The sequence below is a fragment of the Giraffa tippelskirchi genome, chromosome 13 (assembly GCF_054371585.1).
Source record: "Giraffa tippelskirchi isolate mGirTip1 chromosome 13, T2T-mGirTip1v1.2.pri, whole genome shotgun sequence".
In the NCBI taxonomy this organism is placed as follows: Eukaryota; Metazoa; Chordata; class Mammalia; order Artiodactyla; family Giraffidae; genus Giraffa; species Giraffa tippelskirchi.
Genome location: NC_137287.1, coordinates 70,253,892 through 70,278,433, shown reverse-complemented (window position 1 = coordinate 70,278,433; position 24,542 = coordinate 70,253,892). Strand labels below are relative to the sequence as shown.

The 24,542-nt window shown below is 39.6% G+C and overlaps 1 protein-coding gene across 1 annotated transcript in view; it reads right to left on the bottom strand.

Moving 5' to 3' along the window:
- MYO3A (myosin IIIA) overlaps positions 1-24,542 on the bottom strand; it is a 171,400-nt gene that overhangs the window by 86,001 nt on the left and 60,857 nt on the right. Inside the window, exons 10-11 of the mRNA XM_081552969.1 lie at positions 20,688-20,843; positions 1,817-1,916 (exon numbers count right to left, since the gene is read on the bottom strand). Coding sequence (XP_081409095.1) covers positions 1,817-1,916; positions 20,688-20,843 — 256 coding nt within the window. The remainder of the gene's footprint in view (positions 1-1,816; positions 1,917-20,687; positions 20,844-24,542) is intronic.

Sequence of the window (24,542 nt, the reverse complement as noted above, 5' to 3'; positions counted from 1 at the left end):
CTTTCTCTTAAAAAATCATTGATGGTCAATGATCATTTTTAAAATAAATGATGACAAATAAAGAAAACATCTGGAATCTGGAACAGGATCAGGGAGAAATAGATCTATTGAGAGTAAGAAGTATAACCTCAGGTCATCAACTATCTTATCCTTTGATGGGTATTTTCTTTTCTTTCAAAAGCTATAGAGGAATGTCGCTGCAACCTATGTTTTCCATAGAACATATTAAGTTACAGGGATTATATATACACAATGCTTTCAAGGAAATATGTAAATGCAGTAGATGAAGTAAAGAGAAAGAACACTACAATAGGGAAGGGAAGGTATGGTGAATGTGGTTTGATTCCAAATCAAGGTTAGTCAAGGGCTCTGTGGAATGTCTTGGTCCTTCACTAAAATATTTGGCTTTGAGACAGAATAAAAAGTATAGAGAAGTAACTTCCACAGTTGATAAATCATACGAGTATATGGAACCAATTTTAATAGTGCCAGGAATCATCATTTATAGAATATGACACAAAAACAAAAGCTCTTACATAGTAACTTCAGTCAAAAAATAGACATACACACAAAAATACAGTTAATAGAAACAAAACCAGTGTTCAATATGTAGGTTGGCCATATGATTAGCAAAGTCTTCTTTATAATCCACAAGCCTAAGAATTCACATCATTGGCAAATGTGATACACAAAGATTCATAAAGGTGTTGTCAAATCTCTGACTTGCAAACACTATTTGATTACGAGATGTTTGACGTTCTGAAGAGAGATTATTCTGATGAAGTACTTGAGTTGTTTATGCAACCCTAAATTTACCAAATGACTACTTCCGTTCAGAAAATGCCTCCTGATTTCTTGCATTTTTAAGCAAAATGCTCAGGTATGCCTCAGAAGTATTAAAAATTAAAAATCTGTGGATCAGGCAGGATAGTGAATCCAACCTTTTACTGAAAAAGAGTCTTTTATTTTCCTAATGATGTGATTATATGAAATGAAAGGAGATGAGGATAAAGAGGCTGAGACCATAATTTACTGGTTTGGACTTACACCTTCACAAGAGATGTGTGAAACATTTCTGAGGTCATTTGGACAAGGATTTTCAAGCAGAATTCATTTCCTAAAAGGTGGACTCTGTGATCCCATGAAGGGTCCACAGACCATGGTAAAGATGGGCTCTCGAGGTATCTAAGAGGCTTTGGGTCCTGCCATTGAGTGTGAAACAGAAGAGGGAAAGGAGGGATTATGCCAGATGGTGGAAAGAAAACAAAAGTGAAAGTCACTCAGTTGTGTCCAATTCTACGTGACCTCATGGACTGTAGTCCACTCCTCTGTCCATGGAATTTTCCAGGCAGAATACTGGAGTGGGTAGTCATTCCCTTCTCCAGGGGATCTTCCCAAATCAGGGACTGAACTCGGCTCTCCTGCATTGCAGGCATATTCTTTACCATCTGAGCCATCAGAGAAGCCAGATGGTGGGGTAAAAGGCAAATGGTGTTATGACCACGGTAAATCATCCTTTTGAGACTCCTGAAGAAAACTGAGGCGAGGAACAGGACTGTGATCTAAGCAACTCAAGCTTGTGGGAACTAGCATCTTTGCAACTGGAGTATAATACAAGAAGAAGTTGACACCAGGCTGGGGAGATCTGGAAATGTGAGTTATGCACAGAAAAACTGAGGACAGGAGAGATGATCAGGAAACTAAACGATGACGAAAGCATGAAACCTACAGATGCCATTTAAAGAACCTCCTGCTCAAATCACTTCTATAAATTTTTAAAAATAGATAGAAGGCTTAATTAAACTGAGTTTCTTACCTCATCCAGGACTTCCAGGGTTGCTAAATCATCTACATCCTTGAGACTAGAAATTAAAGGTTTGCTGAAGTTACTTTTCTTGGTGTAAAGACGTTCATGTCTGAGGAATGATGAAAAGGAAAACCTTTCTGATTTGAGAACTTATTACTGATCACACTAAAGTCAAATTTAGATACCAAGAGACGTAAAAACCTCCATAAAGCTTATTTACTTAAATTTGACAGTAACAACTTACCAGAAAACAACCTCCTGTATTTTATGTTTTCTCCTCTCCACTGGGAAAATGCAACACGTCAAACTTACTTCATGGATGATCAGAGGGGTTCATTATTTCCATCAATAGCTATCCTATATATTTTTATTTATTTTATTTATTGGCTGCATTGCACAGCATGTGGGATCTTAGTTTCCTAACCAGGGATCACACCTGCGCCTCCTGCATTGGAAGCACAGTCTTAACTGCTTCCATTGGAAGCACTGTCTTAACCACTGGACATCCAGGTAAGTCCCTATCCTACATGTAATATTCTTTAACGTTTCCTCTAAATTGCAATGTGTGATTTAATCTGTTACAAAGTGATGAGTTCAGGAGATTTGCATTCATTAGATTTACAGTTTTGTCTGAGGTAGTGTTAGGTCACTGGTGGTCAAGAAATGATAATTTGAAAAATTGTTGCTTAGCAGAATTTGAGGGAAATACAAAATAAGCCATACTGGAAACTTTCAAAAGGTAAAATGCATATATATAGAAGGTTGAGTTCAGGTACGAGGAAGTGTATTTTCAAAGTGAAACATTTCAGCAATTCTGATAACGGCATAAAGATCTGGATTTGACATGAGGTCTGGAGAAGTTTTTTTGCTCAGGGGTAACCAAACTGTACAGGAGACAGGGATCAAGACCATTCCCATGGAAAAGAAATGCAAAAAAGCAAAATGACCGTCTGAGGAGGACTTACAAATAGCTGGGAAAAGAAGAGAAGCGAAAAGCAAAGGAGAAAAGGAAAGATATTCCCATCTGAATGCAGAGTTCCAAAGAATAGCAAGGAGAGATAAGAAAGCCTTCCTCAGCGATCAATGCAAAGAAATAGAGGAAAACAACAGATTGGGAAAGACTAGAGATCACTTCAAGAAAATTAGAGATACCAAGGGAACAGTTCATGCAAAGATGGGCTCGATAAAGGACAGAAATGGTATGGACCTAACAGAAGCAGAAGATATTAAGAAGAGGTGGCAAGAATACACAGAAGAACTGTACAAAAAAGATCTTCACGACCCAGATAATCACGATGGTGTGATCACTCTCCTAGAGCCAGACATCCTGGAATGTGAAGTCAAGTGGGCCTTAGAAAGCATCACTACAAACAAAGCCTAGTGGAGGTGATGGAATTCTAACTGAGCTATTTCAAATCCTGAAAGATGATGCTGTGAAAGTGCTGCACTCAATATGCCAGCAAATCTGGAAAACTCAGCAGTGGCCACAGGACTGGAAAAGGTCAGTTTTCATTCTAATCCCAAAGAAAGGCAATGCCAAAGAATGCTCAAACTACCGCACAATTGCATTCATCTCACATGCTAGTAAAGTAATGCTCAAAATTCTGCAAGCCAGGCTTCAGCAATATGTGAACCGTGTACTTCCAGATGTTCAAGCTGGTTTTAGAAAAGGCAGAGGAACCAGAGATCAAATTGCCAACATCTGCTGGATCATCGAAAAAGCAAGAGTTCCAGAAAAACATCTATTTCTGCTTTATTGACTATGCCAAAGCCTTTGACTGTGTGGATCACAATAAACTGTGAAAAATTCTGAAAGAGATGGGAATACCAGACCATCTGACCTGTCTCCTGAGAAACCTGTATGCAGGTCAGGAAGCAACAGTTAGAACTGGACATGGAACAACAGACTGGTTCCAGATAGGAAAAGGAGTACGTCAAGGCTGTATATTGTCACCCTGCTTATTTAACTTATATGCAGAGTACATCATGAGAAATGCTGGGCTGAAAGAACCACAAGCTGGAATCAAGATTGCCAGGAGAAATATCAATAATCTCAGATATGTGGATGACACCACCCTTATGGCAGAAAGTGAAGAAGAACTAAAGAGCCTCTTGATGAAAGTGAAAGAGGAGAGTGAAAAAGTTGGCTTAAAGTTCAACATTCAGAAAACTAAGATTATGGCAGAGAATTAGAGCTTCCCTCATAGTTCAGTTGGTAAAGAATCTGCCTGCAATGCAGGAGACCTGGGTTCAATTCCTGGGTCAGGAAGATCCCCTGGAGAAGGAAATGGCAACCAGTATTCTTGCCTGGAGCATCTCATGGACAGAGGAGCCTGGCAGGCTACAGCCCATGGGGTTGCAAGAGTCAGATAGGACTTAGCAACTAAACCACCACCACCACCAGAGAATTAAGCCATTATTGATAATGCCTCCCACCCCCATTTATGGCCAGATGCCCATTCTGTGCACTGGATTCCATCTCCTCTCACTCACTCAAAGTCATCACTGTCGATGGGTCCTCTTTTACTCTTCTTGTTGTTGTTGTTTAGTCACTATATCATATCCAACTATTTCATGACCCCATGGACTGTAGCCCACCAGGCTCATCTGTCCATGGAATTTTCCAGGCAAGAATATTGGAGTGGGTTGCCATTTCCTTCTCCAGGGGAATCTTCTGTAGTATAAGTTAAAAATTCCTTGGTATGTAATTCATGGATCTTCAGAGGCTTGTTGCAACCTTTCCAACACTCTTCATGACTACGTAGAATATTCCCTAAGATGTCCCATATTTTCAAGATCCTGTGCTTTGTTCATTTTGTTTCCTCTGCCTGGAATGAATTTCCTTCCATGTCTGGCAAAATTCTATTTATCATGCAAAGTCAGGCTCAAATATCACCCTTGCTGTGAAGCTGCTGTAGGGTTTTCCAGTGAAAATGCATCACTGAGAAGAATTAGTTATATTCCCCTTCTCGCCAGACTGGAATAAACTTGTGGACAGAAACTAAGTATTGCATCAAGAATACCAAAGTGTAAACATACATTTGGTGGCTTGAGTCGCAATGTTGAGCCCCATCGAACCAGCAGGTGTGCAAATCATAGTATCACTTAGTGACCAGTCCTGCATCCTTCCCTGTTGATGCACATCCCAATTCTGAGAAGTCTTTGAACAGTAAATTCAGCTTAGACACCAAAACTTATCTGACCTACCACCTTTCTCACCTCTTGCCCCAATACACACAATATTCACAGAATTTGATTCGGTGATTCAGTTTTAATGGAAACTTTTACCTGAGAGTGGGGAGGCTGGCAGGGTGATAGCTGATGGGGAGAGGGGGGAAAGGCATGCCTGAGACCTGGACTCAGGGACAGGCCCCACAGCTGAAACAGAGGGAAAGACAGTGGTCCAGAGTGAGGCAGGACTCCAGGTACCATGGGAAGCCAATGGAATATTTTAATCAAAGGGCAAGGTGGGGTAGCATGTTTTCATAAAGAAAAAAATCATTTTACTATACTTCAGAAATAAACATTATCACTAGGTTTTAAAAAAAGCCAAGAAAAGTTAAAATTCTAGTAGTGAATGTAATGTAGGGTCATCTATTCTAAGAACGTATTATATGATAAATGTGGCATTTCAAATTAGTAGAGAAACAAAAAAAATTCAAGAAATTATGCTGGAACAGCTGGTTAAAATTTTTGGAATCATGTATTTACTTTAAGCAAAAATTAATTCCAGATGGATTTAAACTTACAGATTTAAAATGTCATCATAAAAGTTCTAGGAGAAGATGCAAAAGAACAGTTGTGTAATAATGTAGTAAGAATGGAATTTGTAAGCATGAAAAGACAAAAAAAGAGAATTAAAAATGCAAGAGATCTGACAAGATAATTTTAACGAGTATAATAAGAACACAAATTTAAAAAGTGTGGAAAAGATTTACAATATGTAGAATAGACAAAGAACTAATAAATCTAATACATTAAGAACTCTTAAAGAACAAACACTGAATATGAGATACCATGAGATATTAGAAGAGCAATCTTGTATCGAATACACAATTTTTAGGCTTATTTACTTTAATTTGGGAAGATAAATTTATCTCTATCATCACTTTCTAAAAAGATGTCATCACCAAAAAATGTTGGAAGCTAATAACCTTACCTAGTCCAGTATATTAAAATAACTGAATAAGGGACTTCTCTGGTGGTCCAGTGGTTAAGACTTTGCGTTCCAATGCAGGGGCTATGGGCTTGATCCCTGGTTGGGGAGCTAAGGGGCTTCCCAGGTGGCTCAGTAGGTAAAGAGCCATGCAATGCAGGAAACATGGGTTTGATTTCTGGGTCAAGATCACCTGGAGGAGGGCATGGCAACCCACTCCAGTATTCTTGCCTGGTGAATCCCATAGACAGAGGAGCCTGACAGGCTACAGTCCATAGGATCACAAACAGTTTGACATGACTAAAGTGACTGAGCATGCACACATGGGAAGCTAAGATCCCCCATACCTTGTGGCCAAAAAACCAAAACGTAAAATGGAAGCAATATTGTAACAAATTCATTCAAGACTTTTAAGAAATGGTCTACAAGAGCAAATGTTTTTAAAAATTAAAAAACAAAAATAGCTGAATCATATAATCTCTGTTGCCTTCCAGGCCTGGAATTCTGTCAAATGAAGTTGGTGAATTGATAGGCATACTATGGAGCATATGGCTGACTGCTTCATTCTGAAGAGAAAATACAAAGCCATTCTTATGACTTTGAAGATCTAGGTTTTTACCATTTGTATAGACTTCATTGGGGGAGTTGAAAGATGGTTTGGCCCTATTCTAGAGCATAACTCCTTTATTTTTATTTTTTCACTTTAAGGGTAGAGGAGCCAAGGTACATGAGGGATGGCCAAACAGGTAGCAATAACAGCGAGAAAGCCAGGGAGGAACAGAGACTGACTGATAAACTGTTAACACTGAACTGAATTCTGAAGTGGTTATATAATCAAAAGTTATTTGTGAAGTTATATAAATCCTTTCCTTTGTTTACATCATAGTATTAATGCTACCAATGTTACAGTTAAGAGACTGGGCTCTAGAATCTGCATGCTCAGATCAAATAACAAAAGATTTTGTGAGGATAAACAAAATGGATTATGTCTTATGAAACTTTCATTTAGAATGGGCATATGGAAATGCTTTATATATAATTGCTATTACTATTCCAACTGTGGCCCTACCACTTATTGGCCACGTAGCATTGGGCAAGGAACTTACTCTGCTTCTTCAGAAATAAAATGGAAATAATAATGACTTATTTCATACAGATATTAAAAGATTAAATGATAGAATACATGTAAAGTGATTCATACAGTGCCTGCTCTATTTTATTTTTCCATTTGTGGTCAGAGTTTGAGCCCTCACTGTCTTTATGTTTATTTAATATTATATTTACTTTATTTTATATTTAATATTTACTTCTAAGTTATATTGAACTATAACTTTTAATTTAAGTTATATTTAATTTCTATTTCTACTTGTTTTGTATTTAGTTGTCTTCACTCTTTTTGTCCCAGAGGTGACCCTCTACCTTCTCCAAACATGAATGTAAAACTGCTAAGTCACTTCAGTCGTGTCCGACTCTGTGCGACCCTATAGACGGCAGCCCACCAGGCTCCGCCATTCCTGGGATTCTCCAGGCAAGAACACTGGAGTGGGTTGCTATTTCCTTCTCCAATGCATCAAAGTGAGAAGTGGAAGTGAAGTCGCTCAGTCATGTCTGTCTCTGCGCGACCCCACGTAAAAACACAGTACTAAAATCAGCATGAACTGAGTAGAGAGTGAGAAAATGTGGCCCCAGGCCTTGCTGATGGAGGATTCATGAACATCATTGCTTCTGAAGGACTCCATCACATTTACGATTAAATCCTCCATCTATCCTGATGGTAGTATCTCACAGGAATTATGCATTATATCAGCAAACAAGTCTTCCTTTGTTTCTCTCCCTGGGTCACTGCAGTGCTCAGACTTTAACAGTAACAGGTGCTGGAGGAAGGTGGTGAAAAGGCCCCTGTCGGTGCCTGCATACTCCAGCGTACTCGGACCCCCTCACCCCATCTCCCACTGCCTGCAGGTTTGGCACTGCTCACCCTGAGGTCAGCTAAACTACAGAAGCCTCCTGGCCGCTGCTGCTGCTGCTGCTGCTGCTGCTAAGTCGCTTCAGTCGTGTCCGACTCTGTGCGACCCCATAGACGGCAGCTCACCAGGCTCCGCCATCCCTAGGATTCTCCAGGCAAGAATACTGGAATGGGTTGCCATTTCCTTCTCCAGTGCATGAAAGGGAAAAGTGAAAGCGAAGTTGCTCAGTCGTGTCCGACTCCCAGCGACCCCATGGACCGCAGCCTACCAGGCTCCCCCGTCCATGGGATTTTCCAGGCAAGAGTACTGGAGTGGGGTGCCATTGCCTTCTAGGACTGCCTATTTATATTTCTCCCACATCTGTGTATCTGCACCACCAGTGACTGCTGTACACAGACATCACTGAGGACTGCTCCAGAAAGCACAGTCAGCACTGCTGTCAGTCACTTGGTTGGGTCTTAAACATAATAGAGACAATGGGGCCAAAAAAAGCGGCAGTTTATAGCTGTGACAACAAAGTAGCACAAGTGAAGGACTCACACTTATACTCTCTCAAGTGGCAGGATTAGTTGAATCAACAATATTATCTTAATATTTTAATAGTAACACAACTGACCACATCATAGGGTGTAAAAGTGAGAATAGACACTAAATTATATTCAGTCCAATTCTCTTTCATTTTTTTAGTATTTCTTTTAAAATTGTTTTATTATTCTTATTTTTATTTTTTTTATTTTTATTTTTTGGCCATACCTCGTTGCATGTGGGATTCTAGCTCCCCCACCAGGGATCAAACTCGCATCCCCTGTATGGAAAGCACCTAGTTTTAACCACTGGACCACCTAGGAAATCCCCCCTTAATTTTAATTAATCCCCCCTCTAATTTCTTAATTTTAAGAATTGTGAAAAGGGAGGTCAGCAAGGGATCAATATGAGATCTCCATGAGACCTCTATGCCTGCTCTGATTTGTCACTTTCCCCCACCCCAAACACACATACATACACACAAAATATGGTAGAGCCTTAAACTACATTTCAACACCTACTACTGCATTCATTCAACAAAATATTTAAATTTCTGAAGCATCTACTATGTTTCAGGCACTGTTCTGAGCTCGGATAAAGCTATGAAGATAGATAAAAGTCTGTACTCATATGGAACACACATTTTAAACACCTAAGATAGTAGCTGGAACATAGTAAGTACTCAATATGTGTGCAGGATGAATAAATGAATGATGATTATTTGTCAAAGGAAATTGTCTAATCTTCACCATTACCCTATCTTTCAAGGTACTTCTACATTTTTTACATTTTCCTTTTGCCTTCATTTTATACAATTAATTTGCATTCTTGTTACTTTATTAAAGATTTAATTTCTGTAAGACTTGGAGAAGGCAAAGTCAGCATCCTTCCAATAAGATTTTTGTCTTCTTGTGAAAAGTACAGCTTGTTAACCAGATTATATTTCTCATTTACTCTGTATGACTGGGGAGACATAGCTTCAAACTACAAATATTTCCTTTCTATGTTGTCAAAAGGTCAGAAATACCCTCAGGGGTGGTTAGTATAGCTTCACTTGTATTTCAGTTCTACACACTGAAAAAAAGAAACAACTCTTGCTGCTGCATGTTAAATTTTTATCCTTACTATTCAGTTGTACTATTGTAATGCCACAGCTTTATTTGCTTTTACTTTGGTTAAATATTCTCTTGTAAATATCAAGCTCTATCTTCTAAGGTGATTCAGGAGCCACTGGGATAGTACAGAAATCCTTTGTTAAACAGAAATCTAATCAATGCTTTTGTTTTAGTGTCCTTAGACATCTTTAAACTCCACTAACAACTGGTAACACCCATGGGCGTACAGGCTCTCACCAGTGTGCTCTGGAAGACTAGTTTTTATTGATCTTCAGTTTGACCCTTTTGGCCAATTGTGCAGTTTTGAAATGATGCTGAGAAAGAAGTACACCCCAGCTGGACGAGCCAGAAGAGCAGATCAGCTTTGGCGATGACTGGAGTGACAGATGTCATCAGTACCCAGCTCCAAGGCACTTTTGATGGCCCTGTTCATTCACACAGCCCTTCCTCTTTTGTACATAATTATCTGGAGGCCAGAGAAAAATGTTCCCACTGAGAAATCGTGTCTGTTTCTGCTGTGAATGTGACTCCTCTGCCATTATTTTAGAGTGACCTGGTTTTAGATGTTGACATGAAACTGACATCTGTGTTTGCCAAGAATGTTTGGTGATTCCCCCATCTGCCAAGAGTTCCTGACAGCTTTCTTCTCCTCACGCTCAGCTTACAGACAACCAAGAGCAGAGATGGTTTCTGTAAGTAGGATCTTGTAAAGATGGGGTAGCACAATTCCTTCAATGTGTAGAGTTAAGTAGCTGTAGGACAAACATCAGTACAGCAAAGCGATCTGGTTCCAACAAACACAAGGACTTCCATGGTGGTCTAGAGGCTAAGACTCCATACTCCAATGCAGGAGACCTGGGTTCAATCCCTTGTTGGGGAACTAGGTTCTACCTGCTGCAACCAAGAGTTCAAGTGCCACAACTAAGACCTGGCACAGCCAAATAAATATTAATAAATAAATACTTGAAAAAAACAAGAATAAACACAGCTGACAAGTCGCATGTAGTCTGACTTTCTGAGGAATGATAGCATTAAGGGTCAGGGAGAGTATATGATTATCTTTATCACATTCATTTTTACAAGTATATAAAATATTCTTAGCTTTTAAAAAAAAACTGAAAAATACCAAAAAAGGTATAAGAAAATAAATCACCTGTAACTGTATCCCCAAGAGATAAGCACTGGTGACATTTTGATATCTCCTTTCATTCTTTTTCACACACTCATAATTCTTAAACAACTCGACAGGATCTCATCTTGGTGTCCTCTTACCCTCACAGCCTGCTCTCGGTGCCAAGGACGCCTGTCCCTACTCTGGGCAAAGGCCAGCTGTTTCGCTGGCACACCTGCTTTCTCCAAGATCATTGCTGTGATGCTCTCATCTCTTTGGTGGCATCAACCTCTCCCTCTGTCAGTGTACAAAGTGCTCTAGTATGTCTTATATTTAAAAAAAAAATCTCTCCTTTGACCCTCAGTGCCTTCCAGCTACTGCCCTGTCTCTCCTCTTTTACAGCTGAGCTTCTAAAAGAGTAGTTCATATTCCTTATCTCTTCCTCACCTGATTCCTCACCTTAACGAGAATTCTCTTAACTGGGGCTGCCCTCCACCCAACTCAGATCCTCTGGTTGAGGTCACTGAAGAACTTGTGTGTCCAAACTCATTATTACTCCAGTTTTTAAAATTTTCAGCACTCTTTGGCAGAACTAACTGTTCCCTCCTTGAAACACTGGGTTTATGTGGTTCTCAACCAACCACGTTCTCCTGCTCTTCCTCCCTAAAGGGCCACAATCCTTCAATCACCTTTTCTGGCTCCTCTCCCCCTGCCAAATTCCTAAATCCTCACATTCAGTGACCTCGTTTGTGTCACAGCATTAATACCTCTATAAGCAAATGACAATGACTATCTCCAACATGGGCTTCTCCCCTAAAGCCCAGACTCCTATATCTACTCCCTACTGGATAACTCTACTTTCATGTTTAATTGGCATATCAAATTTAACTTGTCCCAAACAGAAATGATGACTGTCCTCTACCAGATTTTACTAAATACAGGAGAGCTGCATTTTCATCCATGGACAGGGAACAACACCCACATTGTAGGCTGGGCTGTCCAGGTAATGTATTTAAATTTTATATATTTGTGTTTTATAAGTATATATAAAATATATACTTATATAGTTAATAGACACATACTGTTTTTGAGGGGATCTTGTAGTACAGTCATATCTATAGAAGAAACAACCATGAAGTCATAGTATTCTATTGCAATTTCTATTCCCAAGATTGGAATCGCCATAGTTAGCTATTTATCTTTCTTTCTTTGCTTCTTTTTGACAAAACACTGGGGATTGTGATGTCAGATCTTTCACTTAAAAAAAAAAAAGCCAGCTGTATTTATATAAATGTATAAAAATCTAACTTCAAAGTGAATCATAATCTTCCAAAACTAAAAATTCTGTTAAATACAGCACTTTTTTTTTGGCAGAGATTACAAAACTAAACGGGGAAGTAAACAAGATTAGGACAGCTGAGCAGCCAGAGATAAAGCTTTACGTGCCTGGCAGGAAGGGATGAGAGGCATGTCATTCTGAATTCTACTTAAAGGCTGAAATCTTCTGCTCTAAACCTTGACTACTATCTTTAAAAATATATATATTTCTCTCTTCTTTCCCAGCAAAAAGATGGTTAACAGATTTCACTACTTTAAAGTAAAAATTTTCCAGGGAGTTACTCTCAATATACTTATTACTAAGGCCTCTAACATGAGAGCACAAATATATTTGCAGTGCAGTGCAAGTCGCTCAGTTGTGTCCGACTCTTTGCAACCCCATGGACTATACAGTCCATGGAATTCTCCAGGCCAGAATACTGGAGTGGGTAGCCTTTCCCTTCTCCACAGGATCTTTCCAACTCAGGGATTGAACCCAGGTCTCCCACATTACAGGCGGATTCTTTACCAGCTGAGCCACAGGGGAAGCTATATATATTTAGAGAACTACAAACGTGAAGGCACTCGGAGAAAACGGTTGCCCTGCCCTCCACTCAATTCTTTCACCTCTCTTTGCTGCAAAGAAATTAGGAGTGTCTATATTCAGTGTCCTGCCTCCTATGAGGCACTACAGAATTCAATAGTAAATAATCCTATGCAAATGTCTTCTCTTTATAGCAATAATCCCCAAAATGGATGCAGTCAAATCCTAGGCTATTGCTAATTTGAAAGAAAAGACACAGAGAGGCAACACTGCAGTATTTCTTGCAACCTTCATAAGTCGGTCAAGCCTCTTGATAATCCCTTAGGGTTTTTTTTTCCTCTCTAGATTAAATTTTTTTAAAAAGACTAATGCCTTTAAGGGAAAGGCCAAAGATAAACATTCAGAATTTTGGGGGAAATTTTATTCTTTTTAAAAATTGTGTTATATTTTGCTCTAATTAAGTGCATACATTTGTTGTATTCATAGCATTTTTATGTCATGAAATTAAATACGGTCCCTTTCAGGAGCCTCTTTAGATAAAATAATTATAAAACTATAGGAAATAAATGTACAAATATTTTAAGAACAAGTAAGAATTTGAGTCAAATTAAAACAGCTAAAAATGGATAATGCCATAATTAAAATAATTAATGACTTCTAGAACATCAGTTGAAACACGAACATTACAGGAATTTGGGAATCTGATATAAGCTTTCAGAATTTGTAAAGTGGCCCTAACATCTAATAAAATTTAGGTTTCCCTCTAATGAACTAGCATATTGCAATACTAAATGCTAATGTAAAACAATCTTCCATTGAATGATGTTAGAAAGATTAAGGAAATGACCAATAAATCTGCCCACATGAACTTCAGAGAAACATCACAGGTTTCCCTCCTCATACAGATTTGCTGAAAGCATTTTTATGTGAAAGTCCTCAGGAGGACAAAATTTTTCAAACTAAATTAGGACCAAAATAATGAACAATGAACCAGGGTCAGCTTTTTACTCTATCCAATTCTTTATTTGTGCTAACATTACAAATACATAGCTAGCATGACAGATGGGACTCTATTTTCTGTTGCAAAACAAATGTATTCAGAATCTTCTCAGGCTCCTCATCCACAATCTAGATGGTGCAACTCCAGGGGGCACCACTCATGGCATGTCTCTGTGCCTGGGCATGAGAGCATTCAGGTGAAATATAAAATGAACAGTGTCTCCTGGAGTGGCACAGTGTGGGCTGTCCCACACCACTTATGGGTACAGCTCAGTCATGTCCAACTCTTTGCAACTCCATGGGCAATAGCCTGCCAGGCTCCTCCGTCCATGAAATTCCCCAAGCAAGAATACTGGAGTGGGTAGCCATTCCCTTCTCCGGGGGATCTTCCTGACCCAGGGATCAAACTCATGTCTCCTGTATTGCAGGCATATTCTTTACCATCTGAGCCACCAGAGAAGCTCTTACAGGTACAGCAAAGGGTCATAATGAAAGTGAAAGTGAAAAAGTGTAAAAAAAGGGTCATAATACTAGTAATCAACTTTGCCTGTACATGCTAGTGTAGGACTCTTGTGGCCTTAGAGAGTCGTAAGTATGTCTCAAAATTGCTCATGGACAAGTTGGCTTCAGCCAGACACACCTGTGACTCAGCTCTTGCTCAGCTGGGTGTCAATAGTTGATACTCTGTTGGTCACTTTGATAACCCCTGCTGCTCCCTCAGCACATGAAGTACTTTCTAGCCAGGTTGGGCATTGCTCAGTGCTTTCAGCAAGGCTAGGCTCAAAAACATCATAGCACTACATCTTCTATCTTTTATTATATTAAACAAGGAAGTCACAGAAAATGCCAAGTTCAAGGGTAAACAACACAGAATCCCACTCTTCATGCAAGAATTGTCTGAAAAATTGTGACCGTATCTAATCCATCATACCCTGTCCTACTTTACTAAGAAGAGACAGTTAGTTCAAGCTAAGATCATAGAGCAATCAATCTCTTTCCTTGCATGCTCAGTTGCTCAGTCATGTCCGACTCTTTCAGGCTCTTCTATCCACAGGATTTTCCAAGCAAGAATACTGGAGTGGGTTGCCATTTCCTCCTCCAGGGTATCTTCCTGACCCAGGAATCAAAACCACATTTCCTGCATCTCCTGCACTGCAGATGGATTTTTTACCACCAAGCCACCAGGGAAGCCTATTCCCTTCCCTTAAGACTTGCTAAATAACAAAAAGAATGGCAAGTAGAGAGAAGTCTTCTTTATGAGAAACAGAAATGGCCACAGTACCAAACCACACTCTATAAAGCACAACTACCAAATCCTGTGAACTCTGTGTTGAAATGAAAGAAGCTGAGAACCAACATGTAATTCTTTAGAGCTCAACCAATATCTACAGTGACTTACAAAAAAAAAAAAAAAAAGCACACATCCTGATAGGTCTACTCAATGAGTCTTGCTTGGAGCTATCAGTTTCCAGAGCATGGTTGGGCTATGCTGGAAATGTGAGAAGTCTTGATAAGACCAGATCAACATGCAAAAGAGCAAGAGGGTGAGGAGCTGCAGAAGACCAGTGAACAGTGATCTATCACATATTTGTCCAACAGAGGTGGCCAGTGGCCAGGGGGAGGCAAGACAAAGGGAAAAGAGGCAGTTGCTACACGATGATATAAAAAGATGGTCATCGTGGGTTTGTGTCGTGGGCCATAGAGAATACAATGGTGCTACTTGGGCTCATTCCAACTAATGGCCCTGTACTCTGACCTTTTCAAGGTTCAAAATTGAGGGGAGATGTGCCAAGAGAGAGAAAATACAGATGTGGTGAGAGGATGTTCAAGAGAAACAACCTAATCAAACTAAAGACTTGACAATTCACCCTTCCATCATGCCCACTTTTTTTTGGGCTAGAACACAGCCCAGTCCCACTTGAGATGAGATTCATCACCACATATTTGTAATTTTTAAAGAAGGAGGAGGAAGAGTGATAAGCAAAAGACAGAAGAAGAGTATATGCTATATGAAAGAATCATGGGAAAAGTTCAGACAAGAAGTTCTCCATCCCTCATGGACATTTCTTAAGGTCCATCTAGTCAAGGCTATGGTTTTTCCAGTAGTCATATATGGATGTGAGAGTTGGACTATAAAGAAAGCTGAGAGGTGAAGAATTGATGCTTTTCAACTGTGGTGTTGGAGAAGACTCTTGAGTCCCTTAGACTGCAAGGAGATACAACCAGTCCATCTTAAAGCAGATCAGACTTGGGTGTTCATTGGAAGAACTGATGTTGAAGCTGAAACTCCACTACTTTGGCCACCTGATGTGAAGAGCTGACTCATTGGAAAAGATCCTGATGCTGGGAAAGATAGAAGGCAGGAAGAGAAGGCGACGACAGAGGATGAGATGGTTGGATGGCATCACCGACTCGATGGACATGGGTTTGAGTAGACTCTGGCAGTTGGTGATAGACAGGGAGGCCTGCCATGCTGTGGTTCATGGTGTCACAAAGAGTCAGACACGACTGAGCGACTGAACTGAACTGAACATTAAAAGAGAAAAATCTTTAAGAGGAGGCACAAAGCTTTAATGAAGAGATAAGTAGGCAACAGAAAAATTGAGTCAGCTTGATTCAGAAAAGAAATGGAGGAAAATCAGGAAAGAAAAGCAACAAAATTCAGAATATACATGACTGAGGTCACAGATGTGATATGTATGTAGTCTGAGCACACAAAATACAAGAAGAGAACAAAGACCCAATCGGCTCTCATGAGCCAGAGGTGCAGGCTCCCACACACCACAGGGTATAGGCAAAAGTGATATGGAAATACTGACATGAAGACACAGCTGGGCAAAATCATGAAAACCTTATGGGCATTCTGCAGAAGCAGCCAATCAGGAGAAAAATGAGGAATGTCATTGCCTTGGTTATTTCAACAGCCATACACATTGCCTAAGAGATGGTGGAACAATGTATGTAATACTTCCAGGAAAAGAAACACTAACCCAAGTATATTTTACCTAGCTAAACTAGACTTCAAGTTCAAGAAGCAAGAAGCTAGTGTTTGAGGCTTTCTGGAAATTACCATGAAATGATGCAATTTATCTACCCAAGAGAATAATGAAAGAACTCAGGAAAGGAGATCAGTCACTCAGTTGTGTCCAACTCTTTGTGACCTCATGGACTGCAGCACCCCAGGCTTCCCTGTCCATCACCAACTCCCAGAGCTTGGTCAAACTCATGTACATCGAGTCGGTGATGCCATACAACCATCTCATCCTCTGTCCTCCCCTTTTCCCCCTGCCTTCAATCTTTCCCAGCATCAAGGTCTTTTTCAATGAATCAGTTCTTTGCATCAGGTGGCCAAAATACTGGAGCTTCAGCTTCAGCATCAGTCCTTCCAATGAATATTCAGGACTGACTTCCTGAATTTAGGGAAATTTAGGATTGACTCATTTGATCTCCTTGCAGTCCAAGGGACTCTCAAGAGTCTTCTCCAACACCACAGTTCAAAAGCATCAATTCTTCAGCACTGAGCTTTCTTTATGGTCCAAATCTCACATCCATACATGACTACTGGAAAAACCATAACTTTGACTGGACAGACCTTTGTCAGCAAAGTAATGTCCCTGCTTTTAAACATGCTGTCTAGGTTTGTCATAGCTTTTCTTCCAAGGAGCAAGCATCTTTTAATTGTATGGCTGCAGTCACCATCTGCAGTGATTTTGGAGTCCAAGAAAACAAAGTCTGTCACTGTTTCCATTGTTTCCCCATCTATCTGCCATGAAGTGATGGGACCGGATGCCATGATCTTAGTTTTTTGAATGTTGAGTTGTAAAATAGAAAATCTTGTGAGCAACTGTCTATCCCTGTTTATTTGAATTTATTTATTACTCCTTAGGAACAAAAATGCTCATAATGGTCTTCCAGGGAGTGCTGATTCAATCTTCTATTCCTTATAAAGTTCCTGGAGACCATGTTTAAAAGCTATTCAGCCCTTACTTAGGAGCTTTTCCAGAGGGGAAGTGGTGAAGAAAGGCATAAGAAGATATCTCAGGTGGGGAAGGAAAAGTGATCATTTCTTTTCTAAATTCATGGTCCTAGATGGGAGCTTACTGCATTCCCAGGGTTTCATCAGTCTCTTTCCAGGTTATTGATTTGGTTGGACACTGCCATCAGCTCATGCCTTGATGAAACCTTTTCTCTTAGATCTTCCAAGGAAAATTTGTTCAATCCCTTATTTTGGCCAAAATGAAATTTGAATTTTTCAAAATCAAATATACTCAGAAGCATGCACATGCATGCACGCACACCCTGACGCACAGACCAATTAAAACATCCCACAAAAATATAGAAATAAGCATATATGTCAATAGGCTCCTCATTTTAAAATATCCAAAAATAGCCACTAAATGCTTTGATAATTAAATATAATAAGGACTAACTTCCCCACTTTTGAAAAAATAACAACAGTTTAAAGTTAGGAAGAAATACGGAGGAAAAGCAAAAGGTATGCAAGATTACTGCCCCAATCTGTCTTGGTGTATCTGTAGTTTACTTTTTAGAACCAAAGGCAGGAGGGTACCCAGCAGGACACAGGGGCCTCAGGGACCTGCCCTATCGGGGCTGTCAAGGACCCAGGTCAAACTGCTCGCTCAACCTGACTTTCAGTGCTCTCTGTAATCTGGTCTCTGTGTGTCTCTTCAATCTTATTTCTAAATTTCCTCCTTACAGTTCTGACTAAATGTATTTCTCCTTGCTTTCATGATTTTGCTCAAGCTGGTCCTTAGAGCAATAATGTTCATCTAGTGGTAACTCTATTTTCACAGGATTAAGTCTGGCTTCTCTCGTGCTGCTGCTGCTAAGTGGCTTCAGTCATGTCCGACTCTGTGCGACCCCATAGATGGCAGCCCACCAGGCTCCGCCGTCCCTGGGATTCTCCAGGCAAGAACACTGGAGTGGGTTGCCATTTCCTTCTCCAATGCATGAAAGTGAAAAGTGAAAGTGAAGTCGCTCAGTCGTGTCCGACTCTTTGCCACCCCATGGACTGCAGCCCAGCAGGCTCCTCCATCCATGGGATTCTCCAGGCAAGAGTACTGGAGTGGGGTGCCATTGTCTTCTCCGGGTTTCTCTCTTGGGTGTGGATTAAAGATTGCTTGCTGGATAAGCCCTGGTGTCACTGCCAGTGGAGGTACTGGTGGCTTCTTCCAAACTCTCACAGGACATTATTTTTATTCCTTTTAGGGACTGAAGTTTCCTACTCTATATAATGGTTATGTACATGCTATTTTTAAGTTAAAAAGGAAGACCCTTTTTAAAAAGTATCTTATTTGCCTCAAAATAAGAGGCAAAGGAATTATCTGTGTGAAATCCAGGAGAAAAGCTCTCATCAAGGCATGAGCTGGTGGCAGAGTCTGACCAAGACAAAGAACACAGAGCACAGAGTCTACAGCTGCTTCAGCTGTCAGACCTGTGTGGAGCACCTCATCGGCCTCAGTGAATATGGAGACAACATGAATGCTGTCTCAATCCATCATTTCTATGGTGGCAAGGACTATATCACAACTGATAATGGGTTGAGTGGGGCTGTAAGAAATTTAGCCTTGTTGTGGTAAGTAGGAGAAAAAAATACATCAAGATAATCCTCAGATTTCTGGTGGTTATGGGGTGAGTGGTGGTGCCACTAAAAATAAAGGGAACAAAGAACTAATTTGGGGTGGGACAGCACAGGCTCCATGTTGGACTGGTTGAGTTTGAAGCAAGTTTCTTTGAAATACACATGTGGGGACAGGAATGAAAAGGAGTTATTATGAGAGCAGTCGGGATAGCATTTTAGAAGTTCTGTGTATTAAGGGTGATTAATTCTCACCATGACATTGTCAGAAACTTTAGAGGAAAATTATCTTGCCCAGAAAATAGAAAGTAAAATTGGGCGATGTATTGTATTGCAGTGAAAGAACCCTGTTATTATTTCCTATTGATTTTTCCGCTTCCTTCTTTTCTTTTGGTAAAATCAAAATCCCATTCTAGTGAATGTACATTACATAAAGTCCCACACTTAGATAGGTAATTGACAGCATGAACCAGGCACTTGTACCACTAAAAGTTTGGACAATTTTTTTAATTTATCTTTCATTTGTTAATCCTTTGAAGTGTGTGTCAAATTTGCCTTATACTGTGGTTTAAAAACCACATATGTTGGGACAAGTGGGATGATTAGAGAAGTTTGGGATTGACATGTACACATCGCTATATTTAAAATAAATAACAAGGATCTACTGAATAGCGCAGGGAACTCTCAATATTGTGTAATAACCTGAATGAGAAAAGAACTTGAAAAAGAACAGATACATGTATATGTATAACTGAATCACCTTCCTGTATACTTGAAACTAAAACATCATTGTTAATCAACTATACTCCAATATAAATTATTAAAAATAATATTATAAATTAAAATATTAAAAATAATTTTAATTTGTGGTAGAAGGATATTTAAAGATATGAATATTCATTCACTAGTCAGTGAAAGAAGGCAAGCTCCAGGACACATATATTTCAATTTTGTTTTTAAATGTATTGCCAATAATAAGATACTAGAAACTATAGATTTAAATTTTATAATTGATTTTATGTTGTATACTTCTATGTATCTTCTAAGCTTCCTAAAATAAACATATATACTATCTATAAGCAGTAAAAATAGTTGATATTATGAAAACTGTACATAATAGATCGCTAAAAATGATTTTTGAATATAATTCAACCAGGAAAAATGATACCCAAAATAATAGTGTCAAAAAATACTTCAAGTGTTATGTTCATTTTTAAATCTCAAATCTAAGGTATCTTACTTCACAGAAGAGGAGAAAAATACAAGAAAATATAAGCCAATGCTAATCACCCATTGAAGTTTATATTCTTTGTTATGAAGAAGTTGTTTCAAAACTGCTGCCAGTAATGTTACCAATATCAGGATGCAACTCAACTTGAGACATTCACTCTTCATGCAAATACTACCTTATCTCCAAACCACAACCAGGGAATTGAAAAAATTAAACCAGGAAGTTCTTTCCTCACCTTAACAACCACTGCATTATAAAGCTGTCAGATTCTTTAGATGATCTTTGGACTTTCGGAGTCAAAATATTATTTGATTACCTGGCCTTTTCTGTGCCTCCCATGCACTGATAAATGCCAATGAATTCTGTGAGTTGTTTTTGTAACATCACATCTTTGCCTTCAACTTGAGTAATGAATGTGTGCTGTAAAAGATCTGACACTGTTGGACGCTTTTCATAATCCTTAGTCAAACACCTGCACTGGCAAAAAGGAACATGCAATTATTAGATAAGTTAGAGTTTCGAATTTATTATTCACAGTCCTAAAAACTACTCTAACACAAAGGAATGATGTTCTTCATTGATGCTCAGCCCAAGAAACATATCTCAAAAAAATGTTAAAACTGAAATCTGAGGAATTAATGTCTGTGAAAGTGCACATATCTGTGGGCGATTATGCTGTAGTGAAACCAGCTTTCAACTAAATTCTACTTTCCTTGCCTCCCAGCAAGCGTTACTGCAGAGTGCTAATTGAACTCAGTCTCCACTGCCAAGTCTCTTTTAGCGAAAGATAAACAACAGTGAAGTCATTACAGTTTTAATGCTTATCTAAAATTACAACAAACTTTTCAGTCTCCCTTCACTAACACTTTTAAAGGTTTCTCAATTGATCTGTTTCTTTCTACGTGATAAAACTACTAACCCATGTGCAAGGGCTTATGCACTAAGGATGTTTAAATCCCATGTCAGTGGATGGGTTTTGAGGTCCTACAGTACACGTACTAATGTGTATCACACCTCTTGATAGGATCAACCAGGTGAGAGCACCTGAAACAGCATCACAGGAGGAACTCTGGAACAAACATCGGATGTTTAATCAGCTGTCTTCAGATATTGGAAAGAGGAGTTAGACTAGTTTTCAGAACAAGGAAACAAAAAACCTAGGATCGATGGGTAGAATTAAAAGAGAAATAGATTTCTGGTCCATATAAGGCTGAACTTTTTGACAGAAGATGGAATGGGCAGCATTGGGAAGTAAGATTATTTTTATCAGGGGATTACTGATTGGCTTCTCAATGCACCATGTTCAAGAAGGATTCATACTCTGCATAGTCTTTCTATCCTGAGATTTTGAGGATCTATGGTTATGAGGAAACTGGTCAGAGTGGGGCTGTCATTTGAGGATAGAAAAAAACAAAAAGGACCCCAAACCTGACCTGAGCCACGCCACTTCTTATCTGTATTGTTAATCCTTCTGGTATGAGAATTTGGCAATTTATTCTACTGGAATTAACTAAACAGATATTGGCTTCCAAGATGGTGCTAGTGGTAAAGAACCTACCTGCTAATACAGGAGATGCCTGAGACAAGGGTTCAATCCCTGGGTCAGGAAGATCCCCTGAAGGAGGGCATGGAAACCCACTCCAGTATTCTTGCCTGGAGAATCGCCATGGACAGAGGAGCCTAGTGGGCTACAGCCTACAGGGTTGCAGTCAGATACCAGCAACTTAGCTTACAAACACAAAGATATACTACCCAGGGATGCTAAAAGATGCTAAAGAATAAGGATGACAATGTCTCAAAATAAGATGTGCTCTTAGTTTTCATTTAGTTTAGCACAATGTGTCGATTTCTGCCACCTGCAACACTTGTATCTACGTACTGAGATTAATCACATTGGTGATTATTTTATTCACGTAAAACCTTAACAGTTGAACTGCTGTGTGCCAGCTACTAGACTAAGAATGAAACGTAAGGCACATTTGGTGCCCTAGAGTTGTTTACTGTCTACTTAGGGAGCAAGATCTCTAAACAGAGAGTGAAATAAAAGAGGAAATGGTATTGGAGGAAGAGGAACCAAGGACAGGAAGAGCTTCCCGGGCAGAGACCTAACTGACTGAAGGAAACAAGGAAATGCTTCTCAGAGGTGAAATTGTGTGGAATATGTCAAAGTCACCAAGCTGCGTTAACGATCCGCATGGAAGGATCTGCCCACATGAGTCATGACTACAAGTCATGGGGAACACTTCAAGGTTACCAACGATTCTCCTATGCGGTCTATGGAATTCGACTGCAGTTCATTAAATATTATGCAGTGCGTAGTACATATGTAACAATGATTAGTTAAGTGAAAACTAAAAGAAAAAACATTGCCAATATTTCTTGTGTTTGCAAAACCCTTAAATCAGCTTCTTACCTTTATAGAAAGCAGATATTCTTGGTATGAAAACCAGCAATTTCAATATGGACAAAGATGATTAGTTCCTCTACTATTTTGCCCTTTTTACATTTTCTGAGTGAAGTTTGACACATTCAAGCTTAATGACCCCTTCTCTCCCATTTAAAACCTTCAGTCATCCCTTCCCTTATTTTTTCAAGGTGAAGTCATGAGAAAGGCTGTGAAAAAAATTTCATGGACAGATTTAGAAATAGCTGATGCATAGCTTAAAGCTCAACATTCATAAAACTAAGATCATGGCATCTGGTCCCATCATTTCATGGGAAATAGATGGGGAAACAGTGGAAACAGTGTCAGACTTTATTTTTTGTGGCTCCAAAATCACTGCAGATGGTGATTGCAGTCATGAAATTAAAAGACACTTACTCCTCAGAAGGAAAGTTATGACCAACCTAGATAGCATATTAAAAAGCAGAGACATTACTTTGCCAACAAAGGTCCATCTAGTCAAGGCTATGGTTTTTCCAGTGATCATGTACAGATGTGAGAGTTTGACTGTGAAGAAAGCTGAGCACCAAAGAATTGATGCTTTTGAACTGTGGTGTTGGAGAAGACTCTTGAGAGTCCCTTGGACTGCAAGGAGATCCAACCAGTCCATCTTAAAGCAGATCGGCCCTGTGTGTTCATTGGAAGGACTGATGTTGAAGCTGAAACTCCAATACTTTGGCCACCTCATGCGAAGAGCTGACTCATTGGAAAAGACCCTGAGGCTGGGAAGGATTGGGAGCAGGAGGAGAAGGGGACAACAGAGGATGAGATGGCTCGATGGCATCACCGACTCGATGGACATGAGTTTGGGTAAACTCCGGGAGTTGGTGATGGACAGGGAGGCCTGGCATGCTGCGATTCATGGGGTCGCAAAGAGTCGGACACAACTGAGTGACTGAACTGAAATGAACTGATGCATAGCTTCTACTCAGTTGTCTGGAGGCACTGCATTTATACTAAATATCTGTCAAATTAAAAGTGAATTTCAAATATCTAAGATTTTATCTGTATGATTATCTGACTTACCAAGTACAACGAAAACTCCCTGGCTGTGATGAGAATTAGTGATGCAGATAACTGAAGGGCTAAATAACTGACTGAACACATGATGGGTGAGAAGGTGGGAGATGCTATGGGAAAGACTGCAAAAGGCAGGTGGACAAAAGAACACATTCATGGGTGATGCAACATCTGCAGAAGCACAGTCATCGATAAGTGAATGAATGTGACCCTGAGATCATTATCGAAACAATAATAAGTTCACTGAACATTCAGAAGACACTAAAAATGCTTGTTTTGATGAAGACCATGGGAACCTTTAGGGCTGTTTAATAGATAAAGAGGCAAGTCAGAAGCTTGGAGGAATAGTTATAAAAGGCCCATCTCAAAGTCACAGCAAGATGGAATCTCTTTGACTCCTCTAAAAGACTCTAAGGACTCTCCTGGTGGTCCAATGGTTAAATTTGTCTTCAAATGCAGAGTGTGTGGGTTCGATCCCTGGTGGAGAAGCTAAGATCCCACATGCTTCCTGGCCAAAAAAAAAAACAAAACAAAACACAGAACAGAAGCAATATTGTAACAAGTTCAAAAAGGACTTTAAAAATGTGTGCCTGCTAAGTCGCTTCAGTCCTGTCTGACTCTATGTGATCCTATGGACTGTAGCTTGCCAGGCCTCTCTGTCCACGGGATTTCCAGGCAAGAATACTGAAGTGGGTTGCCATACCCTCC